The sequence below is a fragment of the Terrapene carolina genome, unplaced genomic scaffold (assembly GCF_002925995.2).
Source record: "Terrapene carolina triunguis isolate 2854851 unplaced genomic scaffold, T_m_triunguis-2.0 Scaffold34883, whole genome shotgun sequence".
Lineage (NCBI taxonomy): Eukaryota > Metazoa > Chordata > Testudines > Emydidae > Terrapene > Terrapene triunguis.
In genome coordinates, this window is record NW_020699234.1 from 1,469 (window position 1) to 15,260 (window position 13,792).

The 13,792-nt window shown below is 61.6% G+C and overlaps 1 protein-coding gene across 1 annotated transcript; it reads left to right on the top strand.

Annotated features, from left to right (window-relative positions):
- The first annotated feature begins 5,230 nt into the window (after nucleotides 1-5,230).
- On the top strand, nucleotides 5,231-10,961 carry LOC112119354 (leukocyte immunoglobulin-like receptor subfamily B member 3). The gene is made up of 7 exons (XM_029914310.1): nucleotides 5,231-5,705; nucleotides 6,460-6,747; nucleotides 8,388-8,510; nucleotides 9,261-9,288; nucleotides 9,842-9,891; nucleotides 10,490-10,527; nucleotides 10,806-10,961. The coding sequence occupies exons 1-7, from the start codon at nucleotides 5,333-5,335 to the stop codon at nucleotides 10,959-10,961; spliced, it is 1,056 nt and encodes a 351-aa protein (XP_029770170.1). The 5' UTR covers nucleotides 5,231-5,332.
- Nucleotides 10,962-13,792: the final 2,831 nt, after the last annotated feature.

A 13,792-nucleotide genomic window follows, 5' to 3' on the forward strand; every position in this document is an offset into this window, starting at 1 on the left:
CACGCTGCCTGGTCTTTAATGGCCCACACATCCTCTCAGCCTCCCTGACGGGGAACAGGCCGGGCGGGAGATGGGGGCTTTGCGGGAGATGGGCTGATGGAGGGGTGAGTGTGGGGAGGGGCAGGCCGGGGGGCTCTTTCCCATGTAGCTGCCCCCACACAGCAAAGCGGGGGGCGAGGATTGCTGAGATGGGGCAGCTGTGTGAGGGGATAGGGGATGGGGGCAGAAAGGGGGAGGGGACGTGGGGCATGAGGGGACACAACGGGGGTGAAGGGACACGGGATGGGGGACAGAACTGGGGGAATGGGAACCTGAATGGGGGGAGGGGGGACGTGAGGGAACTCAGGCTCGGGGGACAGAATGGGGGAGGGGACACCGGCCAGGGGGCAGAACGGGGGGCTGAGGGGCCCAATGTGTGAACGTCGGGGGTGGGGGGTGAAGGGCAAACGAGCTGGGGAGCCAGAGCTGGGGCATCTGCCGGGGCGGGGTTGTCTTGAGCTCTGTCCCCATGTTCTTGTCCCCTCCCCTTTCCAGGAGGCTGGTCGCCCCCCCCCCGCCATTCTGGGTGTCCCTTTCGCAGCATCCTGGGGTCGGAGAGGGAAGCTCGGCTCAGCCGTCCGCCCCGTGAGCTCTGCCCTGGGCCCTGACCTGCGCAGACCCACGGCCCTGGGGATGGGCTGGGGAAGGGACACGGGGCCTTTCACCTCTAGGGGACTGGCTCTGATCTGTGTCCTTTTCTCTAAGCACCAGACCCCACCCCCAACCAGTCCCCCACCCCCCCAATAACTAGACCCCACTCCCCTCCCAGAGCCGGGGTATATTACAAGGTAGCCAGCGAGGCATCAGGTTTATGCCGAGTTTCACTAAATGTGTTCGTCTCTAAAGTGCCACAAGGACTCCTCGTTGGTTTTTTTGGTACCAGAAACAGGAAGCGAGCTCCAGCTCTGGGCAGACTTCCCCTTTTCACAGATTTACCGGTTCCTCCTTTAACAACTCAGGGTCTAAATTTACCCCTACGTCCACCCCTTCACAGGTGCCGGAAACCACAACCCCTCCCAGCCCCACACCCTTCTGTCCTGTCTCTGTGCCACATCACTTGGCTAAGAACTGCGTCAGCAGCGACTCTACCCGAGAAGGAGGTTGGCCAGGCCCCTCCACCCTCATGCTCCAGGGCGGGTGTTGGGCCCAGCCGGGTCAGGAAGGAATCTTTTCCCAGCTCCATGGGAGAGGGTCACTCTGGCGGGGGGGGGCACTGTGTGGGGGTGGGGAGCCCTCCTCTGCTTTGAGCTGCTGCTCCAGGGAGGCTAGACGGGCCTGTTGGAAAAGGTCAGGGCAGCCTGGGCACCTCTTGACACCTCCTGAGATTTCCCCTTTCCCACCTGGTCCTTGGACTGGGCAGCTCCCATGTGGGGCTGGAAGGTGATGTGGTAACCAGGCACCTGCAGGAGGGGATGTGGTTTGCTGGGTGTTGCAGGGAGCTGGCTTTGCTCTGACCACAGTAGATTTGGGCTGGAGATTGCTGAGAAACCATCTGATGGGGAAGAAAGGGGCCGAGCGCATCAGGGGTTTCCTGGGGCTGCAGCCCCCGGCGCAGTTCCTCATTCTGCTCACACTCGGGCCTCAGGCTGGGTGGAGCTGGGCTCTAGGGCGTTGGTGGCAGCGCTGAGAGGCCCCCCACTGCCCCGTCATGGCGTCTGCTCTCACCGTCCTCCTCCTCGGTGAGTATCAGAGTCAGAGACAGCCAGGGGGGGGGGCCGGGGGGGGGGGGGGGGAAGGATCTCAGACCAGAGTGTGTGTCCACGGGTGGGGTGTGTGTGTGTGTGTCTGAGACCGGGGCGTGTGCCCATGGGGGGGGATCTGAGACCAGGGCGTGTGCCCATGGTGGGGGGTGGGGATCTGAGACCAGGGTGTAGGATCCAGTCGCTCTGGGATCTGGTCACTAACGAGCCGTCTCCTCTCCAGGCTGCTGGCTGGCCGGGCACAGCGGGGTGTGGGGAGGTGAGTATCAGTCTGTGGGGAGGACGGTAACATCAAGGATGGGGGAGGGGATGCATGGGGTGGGGAAAAGAGGAACTGAGCCCTGAACCTTCCCCAAAACTCAACCCAGACTCCCCCCGTGAGCTCAGACCTGTCCCCGTTCTTCTGTGCCCCCAACGCACCCACGGAGTAACTAGGAGCCAAATCTGATGAAGCAGGCGGGAACCGTCCCCTGGTTCAATGTCCTGCCCCCACAGGCTCAGAGGATCGGGGGTGGGGGGTGGCCCGTGGATTTATTTCAACTCATACAAATGCTAACAGGGCCCGTCCGTGGGCTCTAGATCCCCTCAGGGAACCGAAACGTTCCCGGTCAGTGCAGCTGTGGGGGAGAACCCCCCAGATCCACCCCCACCCCCAGATCTTCCCCCAGACCCAGATCCACCCTCCAGCACCCTCCCCTGCACTCACAGCCCCCCCTCCATTCCCAAGGCCTGGGGAGGGGGTGGAGTGGGGGCGAAAAGGGGCGAGGCGGGGGTGGAGCAGGGGCGGGGGCCATGGGGAGGGGGTGGAGTTGGGGCAGAGCAGGGGAGGGAAGAGGCGGAGCAGGGGCTGGAGCATCACATAGCTTTCCTGGTGCCCTACACAGCTGCGTACTTTGCATATGGGTAGGGATGGCCTTGACTACATAGTTCACCTCGTTTACCTGTCTGGTGACCTTGAAGGGGCCGTCCCAGGCCGCTTGCAGCTTGTTCTTCCTCACGGGGATGAGAAGCATCACCTGGTCCCCGGTAGCATAGGCACGGGCACGTGCTGAGCGGTCGTACCAGACCTTCTGCTTCCTCTGGGCCCTTGCTAGGTTTCCCCTGGCCAAGCCCATGAGCTCCACGAGCTTTTCCCGGAAAGTCAGTACATACTCCACCATTGATTCCCCATTGGGAGAGGCCTTCCCCTCCCACTCGGCCCTCATCAAGTCCAGGGGCCTCCTCACTCTCCTCCCGTACAGCAACTCAAACCCTGTGGATTCCTGGTCCACTTCTCTGTATGCGAACAGCAGGTGGAGCAAATACTTGTCCCAGTCCTGCGGGTGCTGGTCCATAAAGGTTTTCAGCATCATCTTTAGGGTCCTGTTGAACCTCTCCACCAGCCCGTTGGACTGAGGGAGGTACGCCAAGGCCCAGGTGTGTCGGACCCCACACTTCTCCCACAAACACTGGAGCAGGGTTGACATGAAGTTGGACCCCTGGTCTGTAAGGACTTCCTTGGGGAACCCCACTCTGCTGAAAATGGTCAGCAGCGCGTCTGCCACGGTGTCTGCCTCGATAGAGGACAAGGCCACCGCCACGGGGTAGCGCGTAGCAAAATCTACCACCACCAGGATGTATTTCTTCCCTGACCGGGTCACCCTGCTGCGGGACCCCACTATGTCCACGGCCACCTTCTGGAAAGGCCCTTCTATGACGGGCAAAGGTCTCAGCGGGGCTTTACACTTATCCCGGACCTTCCCCACCCTCTGGCAGGAGTCACAGGACCTGCAATACTGTTGGACAGCGTCAAAGACCCCGGGCCAGTAAAAGTTCTGCAGCAGCCTCTGCCTGGTGCGCCAGATGCCCTGATGCCCCGAAAGGGGGATATCGTGGGCCAAGTACAACACTTTGTGGCGGTACCTCTGGGGAACAACCAACTACCTCCTAGGGTGACCAGATGTCCCGATTTTATAGGGACAGTCCCGATTTTTGGGTCTTTTTCTTATATAGACTCGTATTACCCCCAACCCCCTGTCCCGATTTTTCACACTTGCTGTCTGGTCACCCTACTACCTCCTGGCTTCCCAAGGTTCAGTTTGCCCTGAACCAGTCCATTCCCGGTACAGGAATCCCTTCTCCCACAGGAATCGCTCCCGGCGGTCCTCCCCCTGGGACCCTGCACCGCCGTGGCCAGCCAGGGCCCTCAGCTTCTCCAAGGAGGGATACTCCTGCAGCTCCGTCTGGAATTCAGCTGCTGGGTTGGAGGATACAGCCCTGGCTGGTGGTGCCTCAGGTTCCCCACTTTGGGACGGAGGCTCCGGCCCAGCCCTGTCGAGCCCCCCCCTCGGTGCTTCGGCCCCCCCCACTCAGGAGGTCTTGTGTCCCTCGCTGGCTCCGGCTCCGGGTAAGGACGCTCTGAGTGCTATCCGGCCAGTTCTCCAAGTCATTACCCACTAGCACCTCGGTAGGCAGGTGATCATGCACCCCGACCTCTTTGGGTCATGTTGTACTTAAAGTACCACACAGGGTCTTTTCAGGGGGGATAAGGCAAAGCGCCACAAAGTACCAAAGTGCCACAGTGGTAATACATGTATCCATCAACACTGTATGATATGCATATGATCTATATTACACTCATGCACTCACATACACACACAAGCACACTCCGTCTTGTTGTTGTTACCAATTAGTTGCTCCCCTTAACTTCACTGGCCAGGTGAGTTAGATGGGGGAGGGGTGGAGCCGGGCTTCTGCCGATCCGGCTCGATGCTCCCATGTTGACAAGACGAGACCCGAGATCCCCTGCAAGACACCTCACATTTATAGCAGCTTCCCTCTCATGCAAATCTACACCAGATGCAAAATCTGTGTCTGTGTCCCTTTGGTCCTTTGTGCTGCTTCTCTCTGGGTGTTGTCTTAATGCTGCCACATTTAAGTTCAAAGAGGGTGTTTTCAAAAGAAGGTGCTGGCTTCTAACTCCCAAGGCCCTCAGTATGTCTGATCTTTAGTGAGCCCACTGGACAAGTTTTATTGTCCTTGGGTGTGGTTTCCATCCCCTCTCCAACTGTTGCAGCTGTCTGGAGGTGCTGCCTTCCACGCCTTCCTCATTCACACCTCGTTCATTCAACAGGGCAATTGATTAAAAGGGGGGAGATTTTATTTTACTCCTAGCGAAAAGACATTTTCCTTCTACCTTAACTATCCTTAGGGGCTATAACATTATACCAAGGCTCAATACAAAGTTTCTCTATAAGGACTTGATACAAAGTTGTATGGAAATAGAGGTTCTATATGGAAAGAGTTAATACAAGGTTATATGAAGAGGCATAATACAAAGTCATAGGAAAGTTATGTGAAGATGCTTAATGCAGAGATTTATCTACACCACTCCCGCCGGTCACAGACTCTATTTCCAACCCCGGGGCGGGGGGGCAGAGCTGCAGGGGGCCAGTGGTCAGGCTCCCTGGCTGGCTTCAGGTGGGGCCGGGGCGGGGGCAGGTGATCTCTGATGCAGCCAGGTCCTGAGCTACGTCTGGGTGAACCCCCTGCCCCCGAGCCCCATGGGCAGGCAGTGCCAACCCTGATAGGGGACAGACTCCTACAGAGGCCGAATGACGGATGGACTGAATTGGGGTAGGGGGAGGCGGGGGGCTGTGTCTCCCCTGTTTAACTCCTGTCTCTTGTTGAAAGCAGGGCGTGAATTTCTCAAACCCACCATCTGGGTGAGCCCCAGCAGGGTGGTGGTGCTCGGGGGAAGCGTCACCATCCGCTGTGCGGGTTTGTACCCGGGCATGGAGTTCTTTCTGCGTAAAGCTGGACGCCCGAACCTGCAGGAGCAGTCGGTGCCTGATGGGACCGTGGCTGAATTTCCCATCCCCAGTGTCGGCCGGGAAGATGGAGGGAGCTACACCTGCGACTATCGCTCCATAACGCAACAGAGTCGCTCATCGCATCCCAGCGACCCCGTCGAGATCATTGTAGGAGGTGAGGGAGGGGCCCGGCTCAGTGCCCCGGCTCCCAGCCCCACACCCAGCCAGACCCACAGGGGGTCTCGGCACCAATGGGAGGCTCAGAGCCAGGCTCTGCCCTGAGCCCTGGGCCCAGCAGAGGGGATGCTGGGCCGGAGAGCGGGGACGGAGTCACTGGGAGGTTCCCCAGCCAGGGGGGAGAAGCAGCCACTGGAGATTTGGGGCAGAGGAAGGAGGGATCCCTGCCCCCAGGGTGAGCTGCAGAGCAGGGGGGCCTTTCCCAGGCAACACATCAGTTATGGGGTGATGGGCGGAGCTGAAGGTTATAAACCTCAGTGTATAGTAGAGACTTGCACAGTTCCCTACAAGTCAGTGGTGGTGCTGTGCACAGAACCCAGGAGTCCTGGCCCTTATCCTCCCTGCTCTCCACACTAGACCCCACTTCCCTCCTAGAGCCGGGGACAGAACCCAGGAGTCCTGGCTCCCAGCCCTCCCAGCAGAGAAGCCAGGGAGTGAATTGACCCTGGAGACTGGACTGGCCTGTCACCTGCCAGGGAGCAGAGCTCTGGGCCCCAGGGGCTGGGGTTGCTCCGTGTCTCATGCTGTTAGCCCAGCGCTCAGAGGAAACTCTGGCCCCTGTGGAAAGGCATCCAGGAGCCCGTCCCCAGGGCCGCCGGGTCTGACCCACCACTGAGGCCGCGTGGTGAGGACGGGCCCCAGGAAAGAGTGACGGGGCCTGCGTCTCATGGCCTCTCTGCTTCCCACTGCAGAGCCCAGCTACCCCAAACCCAACATCTCCCTGCTGAGCCCCAGCGGGGGGGTCTCCCTGGGGGGAGCTGTGAGCGTCTGGTGTCGGGGGCAGCGCCAGGGCGTGCGGTTCGTGCTGAATAAAGAGCGACGTCATTTCCAGCCTGTGGATTCGGACCGGTTGGAGGTTGTGTTTCCCATCAGCAACATGAGCCGGGAGGACGGCGGGAGCTACAGCTGCTCCTATCACAGCACATCGGAGCCGTTCGCCGTGTCGTACCCCAGCGACCCCGTGGAGCTGGTGCTGAGAGGTGAGGGGCCTGGCTCGGCCTCCCCGTTCCCAGCCCCACCCCCAGCCAGACCCTCAAGGGGGCTCGGTGCCAATGGGATGCTCAGAGCCAGGCTCTGCCCTGAGCCCTGACCCCGCAGAGGGGACGCCCGTCCGGGGAGCGGGGACGGAGTCACTGGGGGGTTCCCCAGCCAGGGGGGAGCAGCAGCCCCTGGAGTCTCAGGGCAGGGAGGTGACTTTAACGCTGCCCCTTGTGCGTACGAACCATGAGTCGCTATTTAATCCCGTGATCCCGTCTCCCTGTTCTCCAGGCCCCGCCCCAGGCAGTGCCCCGGCCGGGGCTGAATGAGGCAGGGGCTGCAGGAGAAGTGGTGGCTTGGTGGACACGGCGCTGGGCTGGGACCCAGGAGATCTGGCCCAGCTCCTGCTGCGGCCACAGACTCTGTGTGATGGGAGAACGTTGCAGTTTTCGGAAGTGTCCTTCATTGTGGGGAGGCCTCAATCTTGGGGGATCTCAGGCCAAGCGCCCACAAACCGAGACACCCACAGTTAGTGGAGACCTCTGCAAATGCTGACCTCAATAGCGCTGGATCCCTTGTGTTGCGGGTGCATGTAGGGGCCACGTCATGATCAGGGCCCTGTTGTGCCAGGTGCTGCATAAACACAGAGTGAAGAGAGTCCCTGCCCCAGGGAGCTCACTAAAGAAAGTGAATCTGTCTGTGCCTCAGTTTCCCACCCCATAGAATGGGGATAAAGATGCCTCGTGGACTCCCTTCCTGAGAGCTCCCCCAGCCCTGAGACCGCTGGAGGTAGCGAGACCTCCTCCCGTCCCGGGGCCACAGGGGAGGTCCCAGTGCTAAGGCTTACCCTACCCCCCTGCCCTGACAGACACTGGTTCTATTCCCGCAGGGGGAACTGACCTAGCCCAGCCTGGAGCGGTGCCGGCTCCCACCTGCCCAGGCAGTGCGGGGCCAGGTACCGGGGTTGGGGGGAATCTATTGAGTCACAGATTATGGGGCAGCTTCCCCCAGTGGTTGGCCAGGGGGAGGGACGGAGGCTGTTCTCAGGAGCATTGACTCTCCCCATCCCCCCGCAGATGGATTTGGGAGGACAGCGAAGCCTCCTGCTCGGACATGAACCCACCGCTAACGGGGCAGCCGGAGGCTTCCTTTGGGGGCAGCTGGGCCCACCAGTGGCCAGGGGTGTGTGTGTGTGTGGGGGGCGCTGGAGCTCCCCGCGAAGCAGCCAGGGGCAGCCAGCATGGGAGGCGGGATACCGGGCTAGATGGACCTGTTGGCCTGAGTCAATGTGGCCATGAGGAAGGGGGTGAGATGCCTTAGAAATGACAGCCAGGCTGGATCAGACAGCGCCCCCTAGCGCCGTGCTGGGGCAATGGGGCCAGCCCTGACTGCTGGGGGGAGCGCTCCCTACCGAGCCCCCTGCCCTACAGCCCAGCACCCCCCAGTGCTACAAATCCCCCAAATGTTGCTGGCTCTGACCCCACTTGATGCCCTGGGGCCTCCCGACATCCTCCCCATAGAATTTTCTGCTGCCTGCGCCCTGCGGTGTCCCAGCCCCTTGGGCGCCGCCTGGGGTGGGAGGGGCTGGGGGGGGGGAACAGACCAGTCGCTCCCGGCACTCACGGCTGCTGCTGTTTCCCAGGCGGATCGGAATCGCCGGCACCTCCGGGTCTGACCAGCCCCATCATCACCGGGGCGAGCGCGGCAGCCGCCGGCCTCCTCCTTCTCCTCGTGGCCTTCGTCTGCTTCAGAAAAACCCGAGCCAGTGAGTGCCCCGCTCAGCGAGGGAAGGGTTAAACCTGCCGCTCAGCAGGGCGGGATGGGGTCACGGCTTGGATGGGGGACTGTGTGGGTAAAGCCAAGGAGCAGGGGGGCTCAGCAGAGGGCGCTGTTGCATGTGTAATCCCTGTACACACAGCTGTCCCGTCCCAGAGGGGCTGCATTTTACCAGTCCCCATGCCTCACCCCAGAGGTGGCCGCATCTCAGCACCGGGCGAGGGGTCCCTGTATAAAGAGCCACCGGCACCGAGCCTCTCAGGTACATGGGGTGCCAGGGGAGCCACCGGCCTGTGGATCAGGTTCGTGCATGCTATGGCAGGGGTTCTCAAACTGGGGGTCGGACCCCTGTGGGGGTCGCGAAGTGATTACCTTGGAGGTCACGAGCTGTCAGCCTCCACCCCAAACCCCGCTTTGCCTCCAGCATTTATAATGGTGTTAAATACATAAATATAAATATTTTAAAAAGCGTTTCATTCATAAGGGGATTCGCACTCAGAGGTTTGCTGTGTGAAAGGGGTCACCAGTAAACATTTTTTTAGAGCCACTGAGCTACGGTGTTGTGCTGCCCCCTGGTGGTCCGGCCCAGCCCAGCAGGGATCCAGGCTCAGCACCAGCAGCAGAGGGGACCCCCCAGGCACCTCCATCCCTGCTGCCCTGTGGGGGGTGAGTGGCCGGGCGCTGGGACCGGGGGATCCTGATCGGCTCATGGGGGATTCTGGTTTGTGTCCCTTTGCAGGAAAAGGAGCCGCACCGAGACCGAGCAGGTAGGAACCCGGCTCCTCCCCGCTCCCGATCAACCTGCCGGGGTCACAGGGCTCCTGGGTTCTGTCCCCGGCTCGGGGGGGGTGGGGAGTGGGGTTGGGGGCCAGGACTCCTCAGAGATGACCTGGGCCTGTTGACAGTGGAGGGGCACAGCCCCAGAACAGCTGGAGTCACACCACGCCCCCCCCCCCGCCTGGAAAGCCGTGACACCCCCCCCCCCCGCAGCTCCCAGCTGTTCCTCCGCTCCTGCCTCTGCCTCTCCCTGTCCAGCGCAGCTCCCCAGCTCAGCTGCTCTGCAGGGAGGGGCCCGGCTGCACCATGTGACCGAGGAATTGGGGGGGGCATGTGACCCTGCGTGCCCCCACCCATGTGTCGCCGCTGCCTGGGTTCTGTCCCCAGCTCTGGCAGGGGGGTGGGGTCTAGTGGTTGTGGCGGGGGGGGGGTTAGGGACAGGGTCAGTGTGAGGCAGGATGGGGGGCTCTCTGGGTGTGTTTGGGAATCTCCCTGCGAGTGGGGGGGGGTATGACATTTACAAGTGGATTTTCTCTCTTTTAGCACCAGCCCCTTGGGGGTGTTGAAGACCCCAGCTCAGCAAGACACCATCTGTGAGTAACACACCCAAGGGGGTACCAGGGTGGGGCAGGACCCCTAGAGATGGGCGGGGCTTGTGGGGGCTCCACCCATACAGGGCGGGGCCTGATTTACAGCTGCTGCTGGGCGGGGCTAAGGAGAGAGTCCCAGAGGTAGCCGGTGTCAGCTGAGAGTGTTGGACTCCCAGGAGCTCCCTGGGGCCACCCTCCCTTCCCGCTCTAGTTCCCCATCCACTCCCGGCTTCTTGCCTCCCTCCCCATCAACTCCCTGGGGGCCACCCTCCCCCTCTAGTTCAGGGACTCCCTCTGTGGGCCCCCCATTCTCCCATCCCAGGCCTGGAGCTTTGTGTGTCCCCCCTTCACTTCACCCAGGAGTCCCGACTCCCAGCCCCCCTGCCCCGCCATAACCCCCTAGACTCTGCTGCCGTCTCTGTGCCTCAGTTTTCCTCTCTGTAACACGGGGCTAATGACCCTGGCCCGTGCTGTGGGGCGGGGGAGGGGTGGCTGTGTAGGTCTCTGAGCCCCCTGGCTGGACAGAGGGGTCAGAGCTGGGTGTGGGGTTCTGCTCTGGGCCGGCTGCGGGTGCAGCTCAGCGGGTGTCTCTGTTCTGCAGACTCCTCCATCGATGAAGGGAAAGAGACGCAGACCCCGGTAAGTGTCCCCTGTTCCCCCATGGGGCCTGACCCCCAAAGGCCCCACTCACCTTATCTGGCACACTCAGTATTTTGGGGTGGGAGTTGGGTTGCTGGGAGGGGCTTATGGGATCTCCAGCTGGGATTGTAGATGTGTGTGTGTATGTGTGTCCTGTCACCCCCTGCTGAAGGGTACAAGCCCTGGTCTGTGTGAATGTGTGTGTGGTGGGGGTTGGTACACACACACACACACACACACACACACACTCCATTCACTCTCTCCCCTCCCACCCCCAGGAGCCCAACCCCGGTGCTGACGGACTCACCTACGCCGAGCTGGACTGTCAGGCGCTGCAGGCCAAGCCGGGGGGGCCGGCCCCTGCCCCTGAGCCTGCGCCTGTCCAGCCCAGCATGTACGCCGCGATCAACGTGAGCCAGGGGGCCCTGCAGTGAGAGCCCCCCGCAGCCATGGGGCGCCGGCCCCCAGGGTGCAACAGACTCATTGACTCACAGTCTTTAAGGCCAGAAGGGTCCATCGTGATCATCTGGTCTGATCAGGCCACAGAGCCTCACCCACCCACTCCTGTAGCAGACCCCAGCGTCCGGCTGAGTCACTGACGGCCTCAAATCATGGGTTAAAGACTTCAAGTTACAGAGAATCCACCAGTGACACTAGTTGAAACCTGCCAGTGCCCCGCGCCCCAGGCTGCAGACGAAGGTGAAACCCCCCCAGGGTCTCTGTCAATCTGACCTGGGGGGGAAATTCCTTCCCGACCCCAGATACGGCGACCAGTTAGACCCTGAGCATGTGGGCAAGACCCACCCGCCAGACACCTGGGAACGGATTCTCTGTAGTAACTCAGAGCCCTCCCCAGCGAGTGTCCCCTCTCTGGCCATTGGAGAGATTTGCGTCTAGCAGTCGTGGATCGGTTCCATGCCCTTGTGGGATGTCTCCTCATCCCGTCCCCTCCAGAAACGTCTCGAGCTCAGTCTTGAAGCCAGTTAGGTCCCTTGGGAGGCTGCTCCAGAACTTCGCTCCTCTGATGGTTGGGCCTTGTCTACACTACAGAGTGTTGTCGACAAAAAGCGCCACAATAACATCGCTATTGCACGTTCACACTGCGCTTCCTCTGCCGGCAGAGCGCGTCCACGTTTGGTGCTCCAGCGTCGACAGCGAGAGCAGTGCATTGTGGGTAGCTATCCCACCGTGCTACTCCGCACCTTCTGCAGCTAGGGCTTGTGGGAAGGCAGAGTGGATCGCAGTATGTCCTGGGGGCGGGCTCAGCGTCCCATGGTGCGTTATTCCATGCTGTTCCGACTGCGTTTCGCAGCATTTCCCTGTTTCCGGTGCGCCCGCCATCCCTGTGTGAAAGGATGGATCCCGCGCGGCTCTCCACTCCTGTGAACGCAGCACGGCTGGTCAGGCAGTGTGTCATGAGCTCCCAGTCTGAACGGGAACCAGAGCTGCCCGAGCTGCTCTGTGCCATGGAGAGAAACAACACCAGCTTCCTCCTGGCATCACGGAGCGGCTGCACACGGCGGAGCGTCGCTTTGGGGCTTGGGAATCAAGCACTGAGTGGTGGGATCATATTGTTATGCAGGTCTGGGATAAGCAGCGCGCGTGTGTGTGTGTGGGGGTCACATGGGGTCACATGCCCTCCCCCCCCTCCCCGGATTTCTGCCAGGGTGCGAGTTGGCCTGTGCGTGGGAAAGGCACCAGCAGCGAGCGCTCCCGCTGAGACCCACTGGGTGTGGCCCAGAGCCGGGAAGTGAGACCGGGCTGGCAGCGCAGCTCTCTGCCGGAGGGGGCCTGGGGAAGCCGGCTGAGTCCCATCCCTTCCTCGCCTGGCAGCCGCATGGCTCCCGTGAGAATAACTCCTCTTCACGGGTGACACAGGTCTGGTGAACTAAGTATTAAACCAGCAGGGAAATGTATGGACCTGCTTGAGTGCGGGTCTGAACTAGCCTGCCTGGGTGCACAGACGGGAGCTCAGGGACTCGGGGCAAGGGGGGGAGGCAGCAGGGGCTGGGGCAATATGGGGGGTGGGGGGCTGGGGGAGGCAGCAGGGGCCAAGAAGCCAAAATACATGTTTGCCTAGGGCGCCATTTTCCCTAAGGCCGACCCTGGCAGGGCTGGCCTTAAGTGTGGGTGAGGTGGGCGACCGCCCAGGCGCTGTGGTCACAAGGGTGTTGCTGGAGGGGCCTTGGCAGTCACCAGGAAGCTGACCGGGGCAGTGGTGGTGGCGGTGGGGAGCCCGTCATTGCGCCCCCCCGTCCCCACTATCTGCAGTTCCCAGTCGCCCGGTCTGGGATGACGAGCCGTGGCTACAGAACGTTCGGATGCGGAAAGCCCCCTCCCTGGACCTGTGTGCGGAGCTCGCCCCAGCCCTGCGGCGCAAGGACACCCAAATGAGAGCAGCCTCTCGTGGAGAAGTGCCCAGCGATCGCTGTGTGGACGCTGGCGACTCCAGGTTGCTCCCGGCCAGTCGTGAATCCGCTGGAAGTGGGGAAGTTGACCGTGGGCACGGCGTTAACACTAGTGCGCGGAGCCGTTAATCGCATCTCACTACGAAGGACTGTGACCCTTGGCAATGTGCGTGAAATAGCGGAGGGGCTTTGCGCATTGGGATTCCCTAACTGCAGCGGGGCGATAGAGGCAACGCAGGTTCCAGTTTTTGCCCCGGACCATCTTGCGACAGACACATCAGTAGGAAGGGGACTTCTCCAGGGTGTTGCAGGCACTTGGGGATCACCGTGGGCGTTTCACTGACCCCAGCGCGGGGTGCTCCGGGAAGGGGCATGACGCTCACATCGTCAGGAACACTGGCCTGGACAGAGAGCTGCAAGCAGGGGCTTTCTTTCCGCACCAGAAGATTCCAGTGGGGGGTGTTGAAATGCCCAGAGTGATCCTGGGACACCTGGTGTAGCCCCTGCTCCCAGGGCTCATGAAACCTGATGCAGGAACCCTGGAGAGCAGCAAGGAGCCCTTCAAACCCAGGCTGAGCAGGTGCAGAATGACCGCGGGGGGAACCAACCCGATCCAGCCTGGAACAGCGCCAGCCGGGCCGGGTACCAGGAGGGGGGACTCACGATAGAACCAGCCCTGGAAACAGGCTCATGGTGCCCAAGGAGACGCCCCAGGAGCTGGGGCTGGTTGCGTGGGGTCAGGGCAGCGACTCCTGGTGCATGGGCCCAGACACCGGGGGGCGGCAACCCCCCACCCTTCCCTCACCACCTGACCCCCAGCTCCTCTGATACCTCCTGCCTTGCAGGTCGCTGCCTGG